The sequence below is a fragment of the Coptis chinensis genome, chromosome 3, assembly GCF_015680905.1.
Source record: "Coptis chinensis isolate HL-2020 chromosome 3, ASM1568090v1, whole genome shotgun sequence".
Classification (NCBI taxonomy): domain Eukaryota; kingdom Viridiplantae; phylum Streptophyta; class Magnoliopsida; order Ranunculales; family Ranunculaceae; genus Coptis; species Coptis chinensis.
The window spans coordinates 119,475,161-119,501,369 of NC_141458.1; the positions used below are offsets into that span (position 1 = coordinate 119,475,161).

The 26,209-nt window shown below is 34.1% G+C and overlaps 2 protein-coding genes and 2 pseudogenes across 4 annotated transcripts; 2 read left to right on the plus strand and 2 right to left on the minus strand.

The window, feature by feature from the left end:
- The first annotated feature begins 2,723 nt into the window (after nt 1-2,723).
- LOC147513699 (scarecrow-like protein 28 pseudogene) lies at nt 2,724-5,235 on the plus strand (annotated as a pseudogene). Its single transcript, XR_015215593.1, has one exon. The product of XR_015215593.1 is annotated as a scarecrow-like protein 28 pseudogene (transcript).
- Nucleotides 5,236-5,528: 293 nt separating this feature from the next.
- Nucleotides 5,529-7,692, minus strand: LOC147513700 (putative (S)-N-methylcoclaurine 3'-hydroxylase isozyme 2). Its single transcript, XM_086596888.1, has 2 exons — nt 6,791-7,692; nt 5,529-6,327 (listed from the first exon to the last, which is right to left on the minus strand). Exons 1-2 carry the CDS (start codon nt 7,514-7,516, stop codon nt 5,719-5,721), a joined length of 1,335 nt encoding a protein of 444 aa, XP_086453014.1. The 5' UTR covers nt 7,517-7,692; the 3' UTR covers nt 5,529-5,718.
- Nucleotides 7,693-19,779: 12,087 nt separating this feature from the next.
- On the plus strand, nt 19,780-21,370 carry LOC147513701 (scarecrow-like protein 28). The gene is given in 3 exon segments (XM_086598945.1): nt 19,780-19,917; nt 20,254-20,467; nt 20,470-21,370. Coding segments are annotated over 3 exon segments (1,116 nt in total). The 3' UTR covers nt 21,234-21,370.
- Nucleotides 21,371-21,947: 577 nt separating this feature from the next.
- On the minus strand, nt 21,948-24,155 carry LOC147513702 (putative (S)-N-methylcoclaurine 3'-hydroxylase isozyme 2; annotated as a pseudogene). The gene is made up of 2 exons (XR_015215594.1): nt 23,197-24,155; nt 21,948-22,727 (listed from the first exon to the last, which is right to left on the minus strand). The product of XR_015215594.1 is annotated as a putative (S)-N-methylcoclaurine 3'-hydroxylase isozyme 2 (transcript).
- Between the last annotated feature and the right edge of the window lie 2,054 nt (nt 24,156-26,209).

Genomic DNA, 26,209 nt, shown 5'->3' on the forward strand with positions numbered 1-26,209 from the left:
TTTATTCGAGTTCACTAAGGAACTCGATACGTAGGCAACTCGACATAACCGAGTTCAGTCGAATAAATATTACCTCTACAGTACCTGTTGGTGAGAAGCTACCGGGCCTTATTCAATGTAAAAGTGACTTTAAAAACCAGACGAAATCTAAAATCCCATCCGAAATTAAAAAAATGTCGAAAACAATTGAAATATATAAAAAAAAACACAAAATATCGATGGTAAATTTAAAAAAAAAAACATATGGGACGGAATGTAATATTCCATATGGTTAGAGCATTCTCAATGTAAGTAACAACTTGTTACTTTCACATAGGCACCACATAGGATTATTTCCTCTCATATTTACCTTTTTAGTGAGAAGTTACTAGGAGTTGCCCAATGCAAATGTGACTTTAAAATTAGGACGAAATGTAAAAAACACAAGCTCGACGGTATGAAAACATCATGTTCGAAAAAGAAACAAAAAAAGTCGCAGGACGGGACGGGACGAGATCCCATTGATGATTGTCGTTCTTTAAACTGTTCTGGTCTATCTCCTGAAACATAGAGTCCACTGCTAAGTTGGTGTGATGGGATTCTAGTACCCATCTTGAAAATGGAGTGAGGAAATGAGGGGGTTGGTTGGGAGGGAAGAGGGAATGGAGATGATGAGAGGGAATGAAAAGACAAAAGAGGAGTTGATAATGACTTGTGGGGGGATTCTGTTATAATCATGGTACTAATAACTAGTGTAACATCGCCACAGTTTTCTGTTAATGATGACTATTTTAGTAACTTAACTTTGACTCCAAAAAAATAAAATATATATAAACACCACGTCAATGAGAATTACAAATAGTAGTGCCACAATAATCATTAGTATATTTTTGTTTGTGCCATGCACGTTTTCTTGATTTTTTATTTTTGTGTAGTAGATAATTATATGTAACAATTTTTGTACATATCAACATGACAACATACATCTCACAGTGAATTTCATGCTCATTGAGCGTCCAAAAAACTAGTTAGATAAAAAACAAGTAAGTCACAACCTGAAGTGGTCACTGGGTTAACTAGTTTAATGGTTCAGTGAAAGAAGCTAACTTATAAGGCTTTAGTAGGCCCATCTCAGCCCGACCCAATTCACACTAACTAATTTGTTTTCTCTAATGATGGGCTGGACTTGTTTTGACGACCCAACCAAAGCGCACAGTGTAAATCTTCTGATTGCTCGAATTCCTGCAAAATCAAGACATTTTAACTTGATTTGCAGCTTACATGGATTAGTGGACTCCAAGTTTTTTATATGAGAACTTCTACTCCGACTTCCCAATTGCACAACTTCGATTTCCATTGACACAAAGGAACTCGCTTCTAGATCCGAGTAAATCCACACGACAAATAGCATTTCGGTAAATTCATACCCCTCCAACATTTTGGCTTTGAGATATTCCTAGACCCATTTCTAACAGTGTTTTTTTATTTGATTTAATAATTACGAAGTTGTACTTTGTTTCTAATAATATCTGCAACGAGCAAACAGTCATTGCACATATCCTGCCAACATAACTTCAATTAACTCATGAATGAATTTGGATAATTTCATAATTTCAAATGTAAACCATTGATCTAACAGGATTCAAAATCTAATTTTAGATCCAAAGAAGATTCAAACCTATACGATGCATGCGAATGTCTCGGCAAAAATTTTAATGTTCGGCCATTCATTCATGCTTTCATAGGCATTACTGCGTTTGTTGCTCGACAAATCTTGTTTTTTGGGCTGTATCGCCCGTGAATGAGAAGGCCAGCTGACATGTGAAAATGTTCTTATTAGTTCAGATGCGAATAATAGCATCCAATGACCAGATCTTACTGTCTCCAAACTTGTGACCAGGTAAATGTGAGTATGTGACTAAGTAGATGATTCGATACAAGCTTTTAGGAAACCCAACGGTCAAGTAAAACGGATATCAGGATTTAGGAGACAAGCACGTGGAAGCTTACGTGGGTTAACAAATCCAAGAAGAAATGAGTATCTCTTCCGTACCAACTATTCCACCAACGGTCATATTTAGCAAAACATACTCCAACGGTCATATTCTCTACAAATCTCATCCGTTGATCTCCATATCCAACGATCAGGAAAAAACGACAATAATAAGAATCTAACTCAGGTACCCTTTTTTCTATTCTTCACGTCAAATCAACAACAAAACCAGAAAAAGCAAAGTGCAGGACCACACATGGAGTTAGCAGAGTTGAGCAAGATGGTGGTGAGGTTTTGAGACAAAATAGGAATTTGGGTTGATCTTCATTTTTCTTCAAGTTTTTCTTCATGGTTGAAGTTTTATCTCAATTGGGTTTTGCTTCAAATACAGAGACAGCTATTATCATGGAAGGATTACAGCTTTCAAATGCTGACTTGGGTATGAAGTATTTACTCCTCAATTTCATTTTCAAGTGTAACCAACTTCTATTTGCATGTCTTTTCTTTTTGTTCATGTTTTAACTCTTGCACTGCCAAATCATAGCTTTCTTTAAATGAGTTTTCTTGAATAAATTTGAATCCCATGCACGTTTAATTTTAATCCATAAATTCTTTCATTCTTTATTGCATTCTATAGATATATATTTTGTTTCTTAATTACTAATTACTATTATTTTTCTCATAACATTTACATCGAATTCATTCTTCGTGTTTCTTTGTTTCTTTTCACATTTATTCCCATTCTTTGATTCATCAAAAGTAGCTTAGTTTGCGAAAAACTCATTCAAAAGCGTGTTTATATTGGAAGATACATTTGTTTAGTCACTGTGGATACCAAGGATCAGGGAAGGGTTTAAGGTAAGAAAAACTTTTTTTAAGGCTAATTGGAAGTAGAGGATGTTGGCTGGAGGATCTACATTGTTGTCGCCGAGGCATAGATTAAGGAGTGAAGCGTCAAACCAGTTGAAGGCTTGTCATTACCAGTTACCCTCGATGAGCACACAGAGATTGGATTTCCCTTGTAACTTTCCACGAAGAGATGCTACGCGATCCCAGATTATTAGACCCGTTGGCCTGTCGGTGGAGGTACCTAATGAAGCTAAGGGTAGTTGTTCAATGGTGCCAAAGCTTCGTCTCTCACCTTCACTTGCCAGTGCACAATCGGCATTATGGGAAGGAAGACGAGAGATTGAAGAAGGTTTGTGGGAGAAGGAGAAGAAGAACTTGAAGAGGTATGCTGAACAGAGTTCATTGGATGAAGGCTGTATCAATAGAGCTAAGAGAAGGAGAAGTGGGAGCGGTACTACGACACCTGTTGATTCTTCGGATGCAGAGAGAATGAGTGTTAGCCAATTTGGTAGTGGGAGCTTTTGGTGTCCACAGACTTCTGAAGTGCCGCGGTCAATGCCAGGATTCTCAGGCCTTGTGGCTCCATTTGTCGAATCATCAAAGGAAGAAAGGGTCTGTTTTGGGCCTAATGAGGTTTTCTTACCATCAATGCTAGTGTCAAGCAATCCTTGGGCTGAGACTACAGACAAAGGTGACGATGATGTTGAGACTAGCCAAGATACTAAGAATGTCGTGTCAGGATCAAGTACTTCGTCAGAGAGTCGTGGATCGACTCCAAGGATAGAGGCGTATTCGGAAGATGATGAAACTGATAATGGGTCTGAAATTCCTTATCTGCCTGAGGATGTGATAGTATTAGCAGGTGAGGAGCGCGTGCAAAGGGAGCATCAGGGGTTTGAGCTTGTGAGCTTACTGCTAGCTTGTGTTGATTCAATCAGCTCAATGAACATTGCAGCTATCTCAAATTTTTTATCTAGGCTTGGGGAGCTAGCTTCTCCACATGGTACTGTGATTCATCGTGTCACAGCTTACTTTACTGAAGCTTTGGCACTACGAGCTGCGAGGCTTTGGCCCCATATTTTCCACATATCCATTCCTCGGGAAATTGATCGAGTAGAAGAAGAAATAGGGACGTCGTTACGGCTTCTTAATCATGTGAGCCCAATTCCAAAGTTCCTCCATTTCACATGTAATGAGATGCTGTTGAGAGCATTTGAAGGAAAAGACAGGGTTCACATTATAGATTTCGACATTAAACAAGGGCTTCAGTGGCCTAGTTTATTTCAGAGTTTGGCTTCGAGGTCTAGTCCCCCAAGCCACGTGCGAATTACTGGTATAGGAGAGTCAAAGAAAGATCTACAGGAAACAGGAGATAGACTGGCAGGATTTGCTGGAGCCTTGAGCTTGCCTTTTGAGTTCCATGCTGTGGTGGATAGACTGGAGGATGTGAGGTTGTGGATGCTTCATGTGAAGGAGAAGGAAAGTGTAGCAGTGAATTGTATTCTACAGCTACATAAGATGCTTTATGATGAAAGTGGTGGAGTTTTGAGGGACTTTTTGGGGTTGATACGGAGCACTAATCCCATGGTTGTTCTTATGGCGGAGCAAGAAGCGAAGCACAATGTCCCATTGTTGGAATTAAGGGTATCGAACTTCGCTGGAGTACTACTCAGCTGTGTTTGATTCAATTGATGCAAGCTTACCATTAAATAGTTCCGTCAGGATCAAAATAGAGGAGATGATGTTTGCTAAAGAGATCAGAAATATAGTTGCTTTCGAAGGAAGCGACAGGTTTGAAAGGCATGAGAGTTTCGCAGAGTGGAGGAAACTGATGGTGAACAATGGGTTTAGAAACATGGGCATTGGAGATAGGGAGATGCTTCAGAGCCGAATGCTTCTAAAGATGTACTCTTGTGAGAAGTACAGCTTGGTGAAGCAAGGAGAAGATGGAGCTGGGCTTACTCTCTGTTGGCAAGAGCAGCCTCTATACACGGTCTCAGCTTGGACACCCATAGATGTTGCAGGCAGCTCGTCCTCAGTGTCACAACCTTGATTGCAATGGTTTCTTCTAGTGTTTTCTCAAAATACAAAGCAAGTAAAGCAAATTCTTTTAGGTAGGAGAAGTTATTTATTATTCTTTCATTCTTTGACAGCCTTATTATACATTTCAATAAACTTCTTAAGAACATTTCAGATATTCACAGTACTATTTGAGCCCGGATCATTGTCATTCTTTTGTAATAGAACGATAGAGAAATTATCAGTTCAAGTTGTTCTTCAGTTCTTCTCAGGTCAAATGTTTAGTAGTATACGAGTCCAATTTGTTGTCATTCTTTGATTAATTTGTAACAGAAGTGGTGGAAGGCATTCTTCTTATTTATTTTGTTGTGAATTTAAAGTTCTGTTTGACTGCACTTTTTCCGGTAATTCTTAAATTCTTCTGTTAGGTTTTTTATTCTTTGGGTGTGTTTATCTTCCGTAAATGCTATATATTCTTGTGTTGAGTTTGTCCATGTAAGTGAAACCTGAAGTAGTTTCCCATTGAACATTCTTGTATGATCAATTGCATTGTCTCACTTGTGTGTTGGTATCGTATTTAACTTATTAAAGGCATTACAAGAAAACACCAACGATGCAGGTGCCGACTAGTAAAGTCTGTAAAACCTTTGAGTGATTATACCAGAGGTTTGGGGATCGAACCCTGCCAGCCATCAAAGAGTTACTGATTTCATTTAAAACAGACTTCTCAATCAAGAAAAAAAGAAAAACCAACGATAACATGAATGGAACTTACATGGATAGACATTAATGTATGACCAACGACAACATGACAACATGAATGGCTGAAGTACTTAACATATATATGGCTGAAGTACTTAACATATATAGCGCAAATTTTACGTCTTTCTTACTTTGGGAATGAGGACCAGAGGTTTCTTTTTCCGTGACGTTATACCAACGTTATCATCCATGTCTAGCTCGCTCAGAAGCTTGTCATGTGGAAGCGACCAATCAAAACAGTTGATTAAACAGGCAAGAATAAGAGTAACTTGTTGAGCAGCCATTGGCAGTCCAGGACAGATTCTTCTTCCCGCACCAAATGGGATGAATTTGAAGTTACTTGAATTCAAGTCCAAACCTGAGTCAAGAAAACGCTCAGGTTTAAAACTCAAAGGGTCTTCCCAAGTACTGGGATCTCTTCCAATCGCCCATGCATTAACCAGCACTTGACAGTCTTTAGGAATGGTGTAGTTCAGCACCTTGCATGTTTCTAGGGCACGATGGGGAAGGAGAAATGGTGCAGGAGGGTGTAATCGTAGTGTCTCATTTACCGTGGAACGTAAATAAGGTAGATGAGGCAGCTCCGATTCTTTGACAATGTGTCCACTGGTCTCTCTCTCAAGTTCAGCACAAACTTTTCTCATGGCCTTTGGATTTTTTATAAGCTCTGTCATTGCCCACTCAACTGTTGAGGAACTAGTATCTGCACCTGCAAAGAACAATTCCTGCACAAGCAAAAAACTGTAGACATTATCAATTGGAAAAAATATGTGAGCACCTAAACATGCAAATTCGAGTAACCCCAGTTTTATCTTGACAATCATATGGTCCAAGTAGAAGGTTCGTCTACCACTACACAGCAAGATGATGCAAAAGCAAATTATCTTGTTAATTAAGTTGAAGTTAGGCGTTTAGGGGTTAGGGTGCTGCCATGTCCTTAATTCTGTAGTGAAATTTGATCAAACTCTGTAAGTTTGGTAGTGTAGGAACTAGGAAGAGCTAATCAAGGATATTAAATACAGCAAGGGCTTCTGTTCCAAGTGCTTAAAAGGGTATTTCCAAGTGCTCAGGAGTGAACGGTCGTCCCGAAACGCCCCTCACTTCTGACTTCTATGTGGTAGGAATTCTTATTTTAACCAGACACAAACACACACGTACACAAACTCACACAAACACACAGGAGCACACCTGAATCAAGTAGTTGATTTGATCGTCGTGAAGTTCACTGTCAAGCAAGCTATCTAAGAAGTCTCTTTGCCTAGAAACATCATTACCTTCATCCTCCCTTCTTTGTTTCGTGATAACACGAAATACACCAATGATCTGCCCAAACATTTCCTTGGATTTCTTTGTTATACCTTGAAGATCCAATCCACTTAATATGGGATAGAAGTCTGCCAAATTTGGAGTAGAACCCAACTCCGCAAATCTTCTCAGAAGTCCTTTCAGACCACCATCCTCACTCTCTTCCTCCAAACTAATAAAGTCTTTTGATACAAATATATTGCTCAACATATTAAAAACAGTGGCAAAAACAACTTCTCCAATGTTCACTAATTTACCTTCCTTTTTAGCTAAAAACTCCATCAACTCATTAGTCTTCTTATCTCTCACACTTGCTTGTGATGCGATCGCTTTGGCTGAAAACAACTCTGTTCGACAAAGTGTACGTAAATACCTCCATTGATCACTGCAATCTACCCATGCCATTGAGAGATGGATTTGATCTGGATAAACAGGGATCACGTGTGGTACACATCGAGCGGACAGAATCCTGTCATGGGTTTTCAGAATCTCGGTGGCTGCGGCCTGAGATGATCCAACTACAACTAGTTGAGTTCCTAGTCGTAGAGATATGAGTGGACCATAGGCTTTTGCTAATCGGGCAAGTGAAATATGAGGTTTGTTTCCCATATTGAGAATGTTGCCTATGATTGGCCATGGAAATGGTCCTGGTGGAAGGTTACTAGGAGACTTGATTTGCTTGAGGATTAGAAAGAGAAGGGTAAAGCAAGGAGTGAAAAATAGTAGAGGAGATTTGTTTCTCTCAGCACTACAATTGGTTCTTCCATAGTTCAAAACTTAAATAATTTGAACTACTAGATACAGGTATATATATAAGGAAAAAGTTAGGCCCCTTCCATACATTATCAAAGGAGATCCACTCATACAACCAAACAAGATATTCATCCAAAAAAAATCAAAACAACCAAATAAGATAAAATCAACATAATGTGGATGGCATGTCCGCATCGTAAAATAAATGAGTGATTGGCATCGCCGACTTTGTGTTTCAAGGCAGAAAATTTCGTGTGGTGGGACCAAATAAACTAGCCCTCTACCTCTTCAACTGAGGAAGCTTTTCTAGAACGTCTACGAGTAATTACTGATTAAGAAAAAATAGGAGAAAAAAATAAGTTAAGAGACCCACAGAATTAAAAGCGAAAATAGACCCAAAGAAAACCACACAGCCTCTTTCTCCCACGGAAACTCAATTTCGTCTACGGGTCATGACTAATTAAGAAAAAATAGGAGAAAAAAATAAGTTAAGAGACCCATGGAATTAAAACACTGCGAAAAGAGACCCAAAGAAAACCACAAAACCTCTTTCTCCCATCGAAACTCTCTCTTCTCTTCTCTTCACTCATTCAAGGCAGTTTATATCTTTATCCTTAGATATATACTAGATTTTGGACTTTGAAATACATGGGGATCTATTAAATATTTTGTGTACTGAAAAGGCTTTACAAAATATCTTATACAAATTTTCGAATCAGAATATATTTTTATTAAAAATAAACCGAAATACGTTAATGAGTATCGATTATGGTGCATAAGTACTTGGAAACTAAGGAATCAAATTGAGATAGCCTATTCACTTTGTGGTTTAGGATATTAATCCATAATTTTCAAATAAAATTATCTTAAACTCGATCTAGCTTGTATAATAATTTTCTTATATTTATGGCGATTTAGCGGCAAAAAAAATGAGTGATTGGCATTGCCGGCTTTGTCTTTCAAGGCAGAAAATTTCGTGTGGTGGGACCAAATAAACTAGTAAAGTCTTCATATATATATATTATAGCCCTCTACCTCTTCAACTGAGGAAGCTTTTCTAGAACGTCTACGTGTCATGACTAATTAAGAAAAAATAGGAGAAAAAAATGAGTTAAAAGACCCACGGAATTAAAACATTGCGAAAATAGACCCAAAGAAAACCACAAAACCTCTTTCTCCCAGGGAAACTCTTTCTTCTCCTAAATGAGTGATTGGCATTGCCGACTTTGTGTTTTCAAGGCAGAAAATTTAGGTGGGGTGGGACCAAATAAACTAGTAAAGTCTTTAAATATATTATAGCCCTCTACCTCTTCAACTGAGGAAGCTTTTTCTAGAGCGTCTATGTGTCATGACCAATTAAGAAAAAATAGGAGAAAAAAAAAATAAGTTAAGAGACCCCACGGAATTAAAACATTGCGAAAATAGACTCAAAGAAAACCACAAAACCTCTTTTTCCCAATCAAACTCTTTCTTCTCTTCACTCATTCAAGGCAGTTTATATTTTTATCCTTAGATATCTACTATCTATATACTAAAGCAGAGACCTTTAAAAGAGAATTTTCTCTTTCCTATGTGGCACTCTAATATGAGAGTTAGCTTTTTCTCTATCCTATGTGGCACTAGCCTATAATCCCACGTACATTGAACCTCTTTAGACAGTTTGAGTGTATTTCCAATTCTTATATATTTGATCAAATAAAAAAAAAATTGCTAAAAAAATAGGTGATGTGTAGAAAGTAATTTCCTATTACGAATCAAACACTTTTAGTGTTCCAATTATTATATATTTGATCAAATAAAAAAAATTGCAAAAAAATAGGTGATTTATAAAACTAATTCCCTATTACAAATCATACAATTTTAGTGTCTATGATAAAACACCGATTTATTTCAAATATATCCTTAACATGGCTTCAAAACATAGTTAAAAACAATTATACAAAAAATAACATCACAAAATATATAATAGAAAATGAAAAAAAAAATAACGGCAAAACAATAATGACAAATATTTTAAAATATATATAATATTGATTGAAACTAATGTAAAAAAAAAACAATTAATGGGGAACTGAAAACTAGATGCAAATGCATCGAACTAACCTCAACGTAACTAATATTTAACAGAAAATCGGAAACTGGATGCAAATACAAGCATTAAACTAATCTTAAAAAGTAAATAATAGAAAATCGGAATATGGATAGAACCGCATTAAACTAACCTCAAAGAATAATTAACGGAAAATTAAAACTTGGATGCAAATATATCAAACTAACATAAAAAAATAATTGTCGGAAAATCGGAAATTTGATGCAAATGCATTGAGCTAACCCTCAAAGATTAAATTAACAGAGAATCAGAAACTAGATGCAAATTGTATTGAACTAACTTCAAAAAAAATTAATTATAAATTGGAAACATAATGCAAATGCATGGAACTAATCTTAAAAAATAATTAACGGGAAATCGAAAACCGGATGCAACTGCACTAAACTAATCTAAAAAAATAAACTGGATGCAAAACCTCCAGAAATAATTAACGGAAAATCGGAAACTGAATGTAAACTCATTGAACTAACCTCAAACAATAATTAACAGGAAATCGGAAACTAGATGAAAATGCAACTTTATTAAATAATAAATGATAAATCGAAAAATGGATGCAAATGCATTAAACTAATCTTACAAAATAATTAATGGGAAATCAGAAACTAGATGCAAATGCATTGAATTGACCTCAAATAATATAACAATTAACAACAACAAATTGGAAATTGGATGCAAATGTATTGAACTAACCGAAAAGAATAATTAACGAGAAATCAGAAACTAGATGCAACTGCATTGAACTGATCTCAAAAAATAAATAACGGGAATTGGAAATTGGATGCAACTGCATTGAACTAACCTCAAAATATAAATAACAGAAAATTAGAAACTGAATGCAAATGCATTGAACTAACCTCAAAACATAGTTGGGTTATATGTTGTGAGAATGTCTCGATAAGTATAGTTTTGCATTTAAAATGGTATTTATCTTATCTCTTTTCGTATGATTGTGAACTCCTTGCTATTCAAGTAGCTTCAATATATATGAACTTGGCTTTATTAGGTAATCTCACAAAACTTCAATTAAACTTCTATTATTAAACAACAAAATGAAGTTGAAGGATTTTATCAAAGGTGAGTTTTTTTTTTAATGGAGAGTGAGGTTTTCACGTTATAAGAAATTTGGTTGAGTAATTAATATAATATTAATATATAATAGTTATTCATATTTGCAAATATTTTTCAAACTAATTAATATAACAACACCCGTTCGTAGATAATCTTTGAAGATTCTACGTAGTGAGTCTTGCATAATTTAAATAATAATTAACGAGAAATCGGGAACTGCATAATCTTCAATGATCCCATGCTCATAGTAAATTAAGCATAATTTACTTTTTATGTCATGTTTGCAAGGACACTACATATGAATCAGTAGAAGTTTGTATTATACACCACATTAGATAATTATAAGGAAATCGGAAACTAGATTCAAATACATAACTGAGCTCAAAGAGTAATTAATGAGAAATTAGAAACTGTATGCAAATTGCAACGACAGAGAGTAACTAACGGGAAATTAGAAATTGGATGCAAATCCTTGAAAAATATCTAATGGAAAATCGGAAACGATATGCAAATACATCAAAGAAATCTCAAATAATAATTAATGGGAAACCGGAAACTGGATGCAAATGCATTGAACTTAACTTAAAAAATAATTAACAGAAAATAAAAAATCGAATGCAACTGCATTGAACTAACCTCATAGAATAATTGGTGGGAAATCGGAAACTAAATGCAAATGCATTGAAATAACCTCAAAGAATAGTTGACGGAAAATCAGAAACTGAATATAATTGTATCGAACTAACCTAAAAGTATAAATAATAAAAAATTAGATGCAGATGTATTGAACTAACCTTAAAGAGTTATTAATGGAAAATCGAAACTTGATCAAAATGCAATAAACTAATCTCATAGACTAATTAATGAAACATTAAAAATGGATGAAACTCAGATCAACTAACCTAAATGAATAATTAACGGAAAATTATAAATTTGATGTAACCGCATTGAACTAACCTCAAAAATAATTAATGTAAAAATCGAAAACTTGATGCAAATGCATTGAACTAACCTCAAAGAACAATTAACATAAAATCGAAAATTAGATGCAACTGCATTGAACTAACCTCAAAGAATAATTAACGGAAAACTAAAAATTGGATGCAACCGTGCATTAAACTAAAATTAGAGATTAACTAACGGAAATCCAAAATTGGATGCAAATGCATTGAAATAACCTCAAAAAAATAGTTAACTAGAAATCGAAAGTCGGATGTAATTGCATCGACCGACCTCAAAGCATAAATGTTCAATTTTTAGCCTCCTCACATGAGTAATTATGAGTAATTAGGAACCCAAAACAAGAGTGAGTTTATAAAAACAGACTCTTACATATATATAAACCGTGATAGAAATTATAAACTATCGAACTAACCCATAAAAACAATTAACGGGAAATCAGAAACTGGATGCAGATGTATTGAACTAACCTCAAAGAGTAATTAACGGGAGATTGGAACCTTGATGCAAATGCAATGAACTAATATCAAACACTAATTAACGAAACATCGAAAACTAGATGTAACTATATTGAATTAACCTTTTAATGAATAACTAACGGGAAATCATAAAGTGGATGCAATTGCACTGAACTAACCTCAAATGATAATTAACAGAAAATCGAAAACTTGATGAAACTGCATTGAACTAACCTTAAAGAATAATTAATGAGAAATTGGAAACTGGATGCAACGTAATATATTAAACTAACCTCAAAGAATAATTAATGAAAAATCAGAAACTTGATGCAAATGCATTGAACTAATAACCCTAAAACATATTTGTATTATATATATGGGGAATAAATGTTTCGACAAATATATTTTGCATTTCAAGTAGTGTTTATTATAATTCTTTTATTGTGATTGGGAATGCCTTGCTATTCAAGTAACTTCAATATTATCTTCGCCACATTGGACATTCTCACAAAACTTCAATCAAACTTCTATTATTAAACCTAACAATAAAAAGAAGTCGATGAGTTTTATCAAGGTTTGATGCTTCATTTTTATAAAGAGTGGTACAAGAAATTTAAATGAGTAATTAATATAATTTTCATATCTCATAACTATGCATAGTTGCTAATATTTTTTAGAATAATTTAATATAACAACACCCATTCGTAGGACACGTTCATGTGATAAATCTTTTCAAGTGAGAGTAGAACAATCAATATGTTTTAGTGATTTGTACACATTAGTATGTAAGCGGGCGATGATTTTACCGCTAAATCACCATAAATCTAATAAAACTATTATACAAGCTAGATTGAGTTTAAGATAATTTCATTTGAAAATTACGGATTAATATTCTAAACCACAAAGTGAAGAGACTATCTCAATTTGATCCCTTAGTTTTCAAGACTTATGATAATCACTGCTCATTAATGTATTTTGGTTTATTTTCAATAAAATATATTCTCGATTCAAAATTTGTCGCTAAATCACCATAAATCTAATAAAACTATTGTACAAGCTAGATCGAGTTGAAGATAATTTTATTTGAAAATTACGGCAAATTTTTGAATCATAATATATTTTTATTGAAAATAAACCTAAATAATGTTAATGACCAAAATGACATTATGGTGCATAAGTACTTGGAAACTAAGGGATCCAATTGAGATAGCATATTCACTTTTGTGTGAGACATTTTGTAAAGCCTTTTCAAAGACACAAAATATTTAATAGATCCCGGCGATGCCCGGTCCAAAATCTAGTCCTACCTATATTAATATCCGTTTCTCCCAAGATGCTCATAGTGAGCCACGCCAAGAAAGTTTTAAAATAGTCCCTATTTGAAAAATAATTACTTGCCTTCTTACCAAACTAACCCTGAATTTAGCCTGCTCTCTAATTTAATATAAGTTAAAATTGTCCTTTCATGTGTTATGCTAAAACAAAAACAAATCTACGATTCTTTCATTATTTCAAATGTACGCATGGGATAAAAAAAAACAAATTCTAAAAAACAATGGATTAGTTAATTGATATGTATTAGTTATTGGATATGGATATGGATATGTATTAGTTAATAGATATGGATATGTATTAGTTAATAGATATGGATATGGATATTAATATCCGTTTCTCCCAAGATGCTCATAGTGAGCCACGTCAGCAAAGTTTTTAAAATAGTCCCTATTTGAAAAATAATTACTTGCCTTCTTACCAAACTAACCCTGAATTTGGCCTGCTCTCTAATTTAATATAAATTAAAATTGTCCTTTCATGTGTTATGCTAAAACAAAAAACAAATCTACGCATTATTTCATTATTTCAAATGTTCGCATGGGATAAAAAAAAACAAATTCTAAAAAACAATGGATTAGTTAATTGATATGTATTAGTTATTGGATATGGATATGGATATGTATTAGTTAATAGATATGGATATGGATTACTCATTATTTCATTATTTCAAATGTACGCATGGGATAAAAAAAAACAAATTCTAAAAAACAATGGATTAGTTAATTGATATGTATTAGTTATTGGATATGGATATGGATATGTATTAGTTAATAGATATGGATATGTATTAGTTAATAGATATGGATATGGATTACTTATTGGATATGGATATGTTAAACTTCCAAGTGCTTCCCTTAAATATAGGCCCGCATACATGATGGGTTTAAGAATAACGAGGCCCGCCCACGTGGAATTAGGGTTGCATGGCTAGTATATTATAGTTATACCCTCATCAATCTATTTTTTTGATATATTATAGTTATACCTTCACTAATCTATTTTTTGGGAGCACTCTCGATACTCCAGTTTTTTTTTTTTTTTTTTTTTTTTTTTTTTTCTAAACTTTATTATTAATTACTACTGAAAAAAAGTAAGATATAATTAAGGAAACAATCTTATCTAGAGTTTCACAGAGTCTTTAACTTTTCCTAAATACTATAGCTAATTACTAAAAAAAACAATTACATCTAGAGTTTCACGTAGTCTCCAACTTTTCATAAACAATATAACTAATCGCCCTAATTACTTAAAAAAAATATGAGACAAAAAATAAATTACTAAAAATAATAGTTTCCACCGAAAATGATTCTCCTACTAAAACCCTTTCGATTTGATGTGTCATTCACTGTGGGATTTAGACATTTATTCATACTTAAGGATTCCAAAAATCACAATTCCGACCACAATAATTATGACATATTCAAATTAAATTTATAAATTTATAATTTTTCAAACACTATATATATATACGGCGGAATAACGAGATTCAGTTAAAGTGGACATTGGGCTTAAATAAATTATATACGAAACCAAAATAAATTAGATGTGGAAAATTAAATTATACAAAAAATAACATCACAAAATATATAATAGAAAATGAATAAAATAAAATAAAATAACGGCAAACCAATAATGACAAATATTTTAAAATATATATAATAATTTTGCATGAAACTAACGTCCAAACAACAATTAACGGGAACTGAAAATTGGATGCAAATGCATTGTACTAACCTCAAATAATATTTCACGGAAAATCGAAAATCGGATGCAAATGCAAGCATTAAACTAATCTTAAAAAGTAATTAATAGAAAATCAAAATATGAATACAATTGCATTAAACTAACCTCAAAGAATAATTAACGGGAAATCAAAACTTGGATGCAAATACATCAAACTAACATAAAAAAATAATTATCGGGAAATCGGAAACTGGATGCAAATGCATTGAATTAACCCTCAAAGATTAAATTAACGGAAAATTGGAAACTGAATGCAATTGCATTGAATTAACCTCAAAGAAAAATTAATTATAAATTGGAAACACGATGCAAATTTGTGGAACTAATCTTAAAGAATAATTAAAGGAAATCGGAAAGCCGGATGCAACTTACCAACTAATCTCAAAAAATAAACCGGATGCAAATGCATTAAACTAATATCAAGAAATAATTAACGAGAAATCGAAACTGGATGCAAATTCATTGAACTAACCTCAAACAATAATTAACGAGAAATCAAACCTAGATGCAAATGCAACCTTATCAAATAATAAAATCCGAAAATCGAAACCGGATTCAAACGCATTAAACTAATCTCGAGAGAATTAACAAGAAATCGAAAACCTGGATGCAAATGCATTAAAACTGACCTCAAAGAACTATTAACATGAAATTGGAAATTGATCGAATTGGATGCAAATGTATTGAACTAACCGCAAAGAATAATTAACGAGAAATCGAAAACTGGATGCAACTACATTGAACTAACCTCAAAAAATAAATAACGGAAATCGGAAAATGCAACTGCATTGAACTAACCTCAAAATATAGTTGGATTATATATTGTGGGAATGTCTCGATAAATATAGTTTTGCATTTAAAATGATATTTATCTTATCTCTTTTCGTATGGATGGTTAGGAACTCCTTGCTATTCAAGTAGCTTCAATATGAACTTCGCCTTATTAGGCAATCTCACAAAACTTCAATCAAACTTATATTATTAAATAACAAAATGAAGTTGAAGGGTTTTATCAAAAGGCGAGTTCTTTTTTTTTAATGGAGCTAGAGTAAGATTTTCACGCTATAAGAAATTTGGATGAGTGATTAATATAATATTAATATATAATAGTTAAGCATAGTTGCAAATATTTTTTTCAATAATAATTAATATAACAACACCCGTTCGTAGATAATCTTTGAAGATTCCACATATAGTGAGTCATGCATAATTTAAAGAATAATTAACGAAAAATCGGAAGCTGGATAATCTTCGATGATCCCACATAGTAAATCAAACATAATTTATTTTTATGTCATATTTGCAAGGACACTACAAAAGGACCAGTAGAAGTTGATATTACACACCACATTGGATAATTAAAAAGAAATCGAAAACTAGATTCAAATACATAACTAAGCTCAAAACGTAATTAACGGGAAATTGAAAACTTTATGCAAATACAATAAACTAAACTCAAAAAGTAATTAACTAGAAATCGGAAACTGGATGCAACTGCATTAAACTAACATCAGAGAATAACTAAATGTAAAATTAGAAATTTGATAATTTAACGAGAATTGAAAACGGTATGCAAATGCATCAAACAAACCTCAAATAATAATTAACGGAAATCAAAACTATATGCAAATGTATTGAACTAACCTCATAAAATAATTAACAAATAATCAAAAACCAAATGCAACTGCATTGAACTAACATCATAAAATAATTTGAGGGAAATTGGAAACTAAATGCAAATGCATGGAAATTAATAACCTCAAAGAATAGTTAACGGGAAATCATAAACCAGATGTAATTGCATCGAGCTAACCTCAAAGTATAAATAATCAGAAACTAGATGCAGATGTATTGAACTAGCCTTAAAGAGTTATTAACGGAAAATTGGAAACTATATGCAAATGCAATAAACTAATTTCAAAGACTAATTAATGAAACATCGAAAAATGGATGAAACTGCACTGAACTAACCTAAATGAATAATTAACGGAAAATTATAAATTTGATGTAATTGTATTGAACTAACATAAAAAAATAATTAACGGAAAATTGGAAACTTGATGCAAATGTATTGAATTAACCTCAAAGAACAATTAACAGAAAATCAAAAATTGGATGCAACTGCATTGAAGTAACCTTAAAGAATAAATAACGAAAAATCAGAAATTGGATGTAACTGCATTAAACTAAAATAAAAAATTAGCTAACGGAAAATCATAAAGTTGATGCAATTCTACTGTACTAACTTCAAATAATAATTAAAGGGAAATTGAAAAGTGGATGCAATTACATTAAACTAACGTCAAAGAATAATTAATGGAAAATCAGAAACTTGAAGCAAATGCATTGAACTAATAACCCTGAAACCCATTTCAAGATTCAACTTTTCAAAAAGATTTAGTAAATAGCAAGACATTTCTGTTAAATGTTAGAAGTTTAAATAAGACGCGTCCATTTCATTTGTTCGCAACTTCATTGGGTCTTTTTGTGTTTTTGTAATACGTGATCGAATTGGTCAAGAGTTTGTAAAGAAGATGATGAAAGGTCAGTTTTGCATTTGTTTTGAATTACTTTTTCTATTTTTTGTTCAAATCTTTTTTATTTCATTTGTTTTATAAGGAAAATAAGTAAGAGTATCTTTAGGTAGTGGGTGGTAGTATCACCTGCATATTTGAGGCTGAAATTTGAGGTAAGTATTCACAAAATTTGACCAATTCTAGGTGGAGGCAAATAATAGTCGCAAATTTGGAATAAGGTCAATTTTGCGCGACATTGATAATGTCGCCCCAAGTTGAAAAAAGTGAAAAAAAAAACCCCACGCAATATTTTCACTGTCGCGTCAAATTGAAAAAGTCAAAAAAAAAAAAACCTACGCAACATTGTCACTGTCGCCAGTGGCGGAACCACATGGGAGTTACATGGGACACGTTCCCCAGGTGAACTTGGTAGAAAATCTAAAGTATACTTACTGAAGTTACCAATATCTATTATCTAGTGCCATGAAATCCTCCTATATAAAGGTACCCAACCACCACTTCAATACTCACCATCGATAACACATTGATACCACAATCACTGAAGGACAAAATGAAATGAACAATTATTTTCTCATCAACCAATGTATTAATGAAATTTACCTTACCTGACTTTGCAAAATTATTGACTTAAAAGTGATATAGAGTATTTTAAAAACGTCTACTAACAGCTAGAAGATAGTTTTGATCCTTGTGTAAGTTTCACAAGTCAAGTCTAAATTTTCGTATGAAAACTTGATATGTACTTTTCTCTCATTTCTCATTTTTTGTAGAATTTTCGAAGTGCGGATTGTGAAATATGTGATGTATACCATGTCGAATTTCTTGACGTTAGGGAAATTTTCATCAAACTTTTGGAATTTCAAACTATATTGATGCATGTGATTCATTGTTGAATTTTTAACATCTCCATATATGTAAGAGCATCTCTAGGTGGACGTATTCATGGTCGCATCCTTCAAATTTGAAGGAATGCATCGGAATTTCCCGAAATACCATCTCTAGGTGATCGCATCACCTGTTTGTTCGCATTCTTGTTCGCAAATTTGGCAATTTGGATGCGGATGCGGCGCGACATTGGTAATATCGCGTTGCAAATGTCGCCCCACAACTTTTTTGACTTTGACCAGCACCACGCGCGGCAGTCCCAATGGCGCGCGCCACTCCTAATGTCGCGTGCTCCAACGGGAAAGAAACGGGCAAAAAATGGCCGGATTTCTATATCCATATATCTACACTCATCTTCTTCATTTTCACACACAACACTCTCAATGTCACAACCAAAACAAGGAAGGGGTCCAAGTTGGACAAATGAAGAAAATATTGCTCTTACTAAAGCGTGGATTGAGATTGGAGAAAATCCTATAATAGGTAATGATCAATCGGGACAAGTTTATTGGGAACGAATTATGGCTAGGATATATCAAATTCAAGGTTTTGACCGCAACTGTAAGTAGAAAGGAGTCTCACAAGCGTTAGTCGATTATTTTACCGTTTCTTAACAAATATCATGCTATACTAAGAAAAAGCTTGAACAACCTCCAAGTGGGTGGGGACGTGAAGACATTGTAAGATTCGTTTATACTTCGTTTAATTTATACTTCGTTTTATATACTACTTGATATTGATTTTTTTTTTTTAATAAACGTAGCTTTTAGACGCGGCAACAACTTATGCGGCTACTACTGTGAAACCATGAATATGGCAAGATTATTATAATCTAGTAAAAAATACGCCAAAGTGACAAAGAACTCAGTTACGCAACGAAACGCTTGCTCCAAGACCAAAGAAGAAAGCAAGATCCAGAGATGTTGAAGGTTTTGATTCTTCACTCTCAACCCCAACCTCTTCAACGCCTTACTCTACCCCTTCACCTTCATCAGTACTTTCGGAATAACGATCCTAACAAAGATGCAAAAGTTTTTGGAGAGGTTGGTCGGTAGGAAGCGAGCAAAAGATATTGAGAAGAACAAGAAAGTTACTCCTACTGTCGAGGGTAATGTTGCATCCACTGCTAAAAATATGGATGACTTTCTTGAAGCTTTTAAAGTAAGTCGAAGAAATAAAGAAGAGATTCTAAATGAACAATTTCAAACTATGATGAAATTGAAGCAAGAGAAGACACAAAAAAAGTTCTTATTGAAGCAAGAAAAACTCCGTGTTAGAGAGGAGGAAAATGAGACTAGGTTGTTGGCAATGTCACTCGACAAAGTCAATCCTCGTTTGCGAAGGGTTTTAGAGCTAAAACAAGATGCAATTGTAGCTAAATATGAAAAGAGGGCTGGATCAAATAATACAAATGAAGCTTCCAATGACGAAGAAGCCAATGATGAAGAAAATGATGACTGGCTTGATAACTAGAGTAACTCTAGTAGTATGTAATAGTTGGCCCATATTTTCCACATATCCATTCCTCGGGAAATTGATCGAGTAGAAGAAGAAATAGGGACGTCGTTACGGCTTCTTAATCATGTGAGCCCAATTCCAAAGTTCCTCCATTTCACATGTAATGAGATGCTGTTGAGAGCATTTGAAGGAAAAGACAGGGTTCACATTATAGATTTCGACATTAAACAAGGGCTTCAGTGGCCTAGTTTATTCAGAGTTTGGCTTCGAGGTCTAGTCCCCCAAGCCATGTGCGAATTACTGGTATAGGAGAGTCAAAGAAAGATCTACAGGAAACAGGAGATAGACTGGTAGGATTTGCTGGAGCCTTGAACTTGCCTTTTGAGTTCCATGCTGTGGTGGATAGACTGGAGGATGTGAGGTTGTGGATGCTTCATGTGAAGGAGAAGGAAAGTGTAGCAGTGAATTGTATTCTACAGCTACATAAGATGCTTTATGATGAAAGTGGTGGAGTTTTGAGGGACTTTTTGGGGTTGATACGGAGCACTAATCCCATGGTTGTTCTTATGGCGGAGCAAGAAGCGAAGCACAATGTCCCATTGTTGGAATTAAGGGTATCGAACTCGCTGGAGTACTACTCAGCTGTGTTTGATTCAATTGATGCAAGCTTACCATTAAATAGTTCCGTCAGGATCAAAATAGAGGAGATGTTTGCTAAAGAGATCAGAAATATAGTTGCTTTCGAAGGAAGCGACAGGTTTGAAAGGCATGAGAGTTTCGCAGAGTGGAGGAAACTGATGGTGAACAATGGGTTTAGAAACATGGGCATTGGAGATAGGGAGATGCTTCAGAGCCGAATGCTTCTAAAGATGTACTCTTGTGAGAAGTACAGCTTGGTGAAGCAAGGAGAAGATGGAGCTGGGCTTACTCTCTGTTGGCAAGAGCAGCCTCTATACACGGTCTCAGCTTGGACACCCATAGATGTTGCAGGCAGCTCGTCCTCAGTGTCACAACCTTGATTGCAATGGTTTCTTCTAGTGTTTTCTCAAAATACAAAAGCAAGTAAAGCAAATTTCTTTTAGGTAGGAGAAGTTATTTATTATTCTTTCATTCTTTGACAGCCTTATTATACATTTCAATAAACTTCTTAAGAACATTTCAGATATTCACAGTACTATTTGAGCCCGGATCATTGTCATTCTTTTTTGTAATAGAACGATAGAGATATTATCAGTTCAAGTTGTTCTTCAGTTCTTCTCAGGTCAAATGTTTAGTAGTATACGAGTCCAATTTGTTGTCATTCTTTGATTAATTTGTAACAGAAGTGGTGGAAGGCATTCTTCTTATTTATTTTGTTGTGAATTTAAAGTTCTGTTTGACTGCACTTTTCCTGTAATTCTTAAATTCTTCTGTTAGGTTTTTTATTCTTTGGGTGTGTTTATCTTCCGTAAATGCTATAGTATATATTCTTGTGTTGAGTTTGTCCATGTAAGTGAAACCTGAAGTAGTTTCCCATTGAACATTCTTGTATGATCAATTGCATTGTCTCACTTGTGTGTTGGTATCGTATTTAACTTATTGAAAGGCATTACAAGAAAACACCAACGATGCAGGTGCCGACTAGTAAAGTCTGTAAAACCTTTGGGTGATGATACCAGAGGTTTGGGGATCGAACCCTACCAGCCATCAAAGAGTTACTGATTTCATTTAAAACAGGCTTGTCAATCAAAATAGAAAAGAAAAACCAACGATAACATGAATGGAACTTACATGGATATACATTAATGTATGAGTGTATGACCAACGACAAGCTCTTGCAAATTAATGTCGACCAACGACAACATGAGTGGCTGAAGTACTTAACATATATATGGCTGAAGTACTTAACATATATAGCGCAAATTTTACGTCTTTCTTACTTTGGGAATGAGGACCAGAGGTTTCTTTTTCTGTGACGTTATACCAAAGTTATCATCCATGTCTAGCTCGCTCAGAAGCATGTCATGTGGAAGCGACCAATCAAAACAGTTGATTAAACAGGCAAGAGTAAGAGTAACTTGTTGAGCAGCCATTGGCAGTCCAGGACAGATTCTTCTTCCCGCACCAAATGGGATGAATTTGAAGTTACTTGAATTCAAGTCCAAACCTGAGTCAAGAAAACGCTCAGGTTTAAAACTCAAAGGGTCTTCCCAAGTACTGGGATCTCTTCCAATCGCCCATGCATTAACCAGCACTTGAGAGTCTTTAGGAATGGTGTAGTTCAGCACCTTGCATGTTTCTAGGGCACGATGGGGAAGGAGAAATGGTGCAGGAGGGTGTAATCGTAGTGTCTCATTTACCGTGGAACGTAAATAAGGTAGATGAGGCAGCTCGGATTCTTTGACAATGTGTCCACTGGTCTCTCTCTCAAGTTCAGCACAAACTTTTCTCATGGCCTTTGGATTTTTTATAAGCTCTGTCATTGCCCACTCAACTGTTGTGGAACTAGTATCTGCACCTGCAAGGAACAATTCCTGCACAAGCAAAAAACTGTAGACATTATCAATTGGAAAAAATATGTGAGCACCTAAACATGCAAATTCGAGTAACCCCAGTTTTATCTTGACAATCATATGGTCCAAGTAGAAGGTTCGACTACCACTACACAGCAAGATGATGCAAAAGCAAATTATCTTGTTAATTAAGTTGAAGTTAGGCGTTTAAGGGTTATGGTGCTGCCATGTCCTTAATTCTGTAGTGAAATTTGATCAAACTCTGTAAGTTTGGTAGTGTAGGAACTAGGAAGAGCTAATCAAGGATATTAAATACAGCAAGGGCTTTTGTTCCAAGTGCTTAAAAGGGTATTTCCAAGTGCTAAGGAGTGAACGGTCGTCCCGAAACGCCTCTCACTTCTGACTTCTATGTGGTAGGAATTCTTATTTTAACCAGACACAAACACACGTACACAAACTCACACAGGCACACAAACACACAGGAGCACACCTGAATCAAGTAGTTGATTTGATCGTCGTGAAGTTCACTGTCAAGCAAGCTATCTAAGAAGTCTCTTTGCCTTGAAACATCATTACCTTTATCCTCCCTTCTTTGTTTCGTGATAACACGAAATACACCAATGATCTGCCCAAACATTTCCTTGGATTTCTTTGTTATACCTTGAAGATCCAATCCACTTAATATGGGATAGAAGTCTGCCAAATTTGGAGTAGAACCCAACTCCGCAAATCTTCTCAGAAGTCCTTTCAGACCACCATCCTCACTCTCTTCCTCCAAACTAATAAAGTCTTTTGATACAAATATATTGCTCAACATATTAAAAACAGTGGCAAAAACAACTTCTCCAATGTTCACTAATTTACCTTCCTTTTTAGCTAAAAAACTCCATCAACTCATTAGTCTTCTTATCTCTCACACTTGCTTGTGATGCGATCGCTTTGGCTGAAAACAACTCTGTTCGACAAAGTGTACGTAAATACTTCCATTGATCACTGCAATCTACCCATGCCATTGAGAGATGGATTTGATCTGGATAAACAGGGATCACGTGTGGTACACATCGAGCGGACAGAATCCTGTCATGGGTTTTCAGAATCTCGGTGGCTGCGGCCTGAGATGATCCAACTACAACTAGTTGAGTTCCTAGTCGTAGAGATATGAGTGGACCATAGGCTTTTGCTAATCGGGCAAGTGAAATATGAGGTTTGTTTCCCATATTGAGAATGTTGCCTATGATTGGCCATGGAAATGGTCCTGGTGGAAGGTTACTAGGAGACTTGATTTGCTTGAGGATTAGAAAGAGAAGGGGTAAAGCAAGGAGTGAAAAATAGTAGAGGAGATTTGTTTCTCTCAGCACTACAATTGGTTCTTCCATAGTTCAAAACTTAAATAATTTGAACTACTAGATACAGGTATATATATAAGGAAAAAGTTAGGCCCCTTCCATACATTATCAAAGGAGATCCACTCATACAACCAAACAAGATATTCATCCAAAAAAAATCAAAACAACCAAATAAGATAAAATCAACATAATGTGGATGGCATGTCCGCATCGTAAAATAAATGAGTGATCGGCATGGCCGACTTTGTTTTTCAAGGCAGAAAATTTCGTGTGGTGGGACCAAATAAACTAGCCCTCTACCTCTTCAACTGAGGAAGCTTTTCTAGAACGTCTACGTGTAATGACTGATTAAGAAAAAATAGGAGAAAAAAATGAGTTAAGAGACCCACAGAATTAAAAGCGAAAATAGATCCAAAGAAAACCACAAAGCCTCTTTCTCCCATGGAAACTCAATTACCTCTTCAACTGAGGAAGTTTTTCTAGAGCGTCTACGTGTCATGACTAATTAAGAAAAAATAGGAGAAAAAAATAAGTTAAGAGACCCACAAAATTAAACACTGCGAAAAGAGACCCAAAGTAAACCACAAAACCTCTTTCTCCCACCGAAACTCTCTCTTCTCTTCTTCACTCATTAAAGGCAGGTTTATATCTTTATCCTTAGATATATATTATAATTATACCCCTCATCAATCTATTTTTTTTGATATATTATAGTTATACCCTCACTAATCTATTTTTGGGAAAGACTCTCAGATACTCCAGTTTTTTTTTTTCTAAATTTTATTACTAATTACTACTAAAAAAGTAAGATATAATTAAGGAAACAATCTTATCTAGAGTTTCATTGAAAGTCTTTAAACTTTTTCTAAATACTATACTAATTACTTAAAAAAAAATAATTACATCTTGAGTTTCACAGAGTTTCCAACTTTTCATAAACAATATAACTAATCGCATAATTACGAAAAAATATGAGACAAAAAAAAATAAATTCTTAAAATAATAGTTTCCAATTTGAAAATGATTCTCCTACTAAAACCCTTTTCGATTTGATGTGTCATCCATCGCTGGAATTTAGACATTTATTCATACTTAAGGATTCCAAAATCACAATTCAATTCACAATAATTATGACATATTCAAATTAAATTTATGAATTTATAATTTTTCAAACTCTATATATATATATATATATATATATATATATATATATATATATATATATATATATCTGGGTAATAACGAGATTCAGCTTAAAGTGGACATTGGGTTTAAATAAATTATATACCAAACCAAAATAAATTACATGTGGAAAATTAAATTATATAAAAAATAACATCACAAAATATATAAATAGAAAATAAATAAAATAAAATAAAATAACGGCAAACCAATAATGACAAATATTTTAAAATATATATAATATCGCATAAAACTAACGCCAAAGAACAATTAACGGGAACTCAAAATTGGATGCAAATGCATTATCTAACCTCAAATAATATTTAACGGAAAATCGAAAATTGGATGCAAATGCAAGCATTAAACTAATCTTAAAAAGTAATTAATAGAAAATCGAAATATGAATACAATTGCATTAAACTAACTTCAAATAATAATTAACGGGAACTCAAAACTTGGATGCAAATACATCAAACTAACATAAAAAAATAATTGTCGGGAAATCGGAAACTGGATGCAAATGCATTGAACTAACCTTCAAAGATTAAATTAACGGAAAATTGGAAACTGAATGCAATTGCATTGAACTAATCTCAAAGAAAAATTAATTATAAATTGGAAATACGATGCAAATTCGTGGAACTAATCTTAAAGAATAATTAACGGGAAATCGGAAAGCGGATGCAACTGCACTGAACTAATCTCAAAAAATAAACTGGATGCAAATGCATTAAACTAATATCAAGAAATAATTAACGGGAAATCAGAAACTGGATGCAAATTCATTGAACTAACCTCAAACAATAATTAACGGGAAATCGGAACCTAGATGCAAATGCAACCTTATCAAATAATAAACGAGAAATCGGAAACTGAATTCAAATGCATTAAACTAATCTCGCAGAGTAATTAATGGAAATCGAAAAATGGATGCAAATGCATTGACTCCGACCTCAAAGAACTATTAACATGAAA

Coding starts and splice junctions, on each gene's coding strand:
- LOC147513700 (XM_086596888.1), bottom strand. CDS start 7,516: ATGGGAAACAAACCTCATATTTCACTTGCCCGATTAGCAAAAGCCTAT. Junction 6,328..6,790: donor AAATCAACTACTTGATTCAG/GTGTGCTCCTGT, acceptor TTGCTTGTGCAG/GAATTGTTCTTTGCAGGTGC.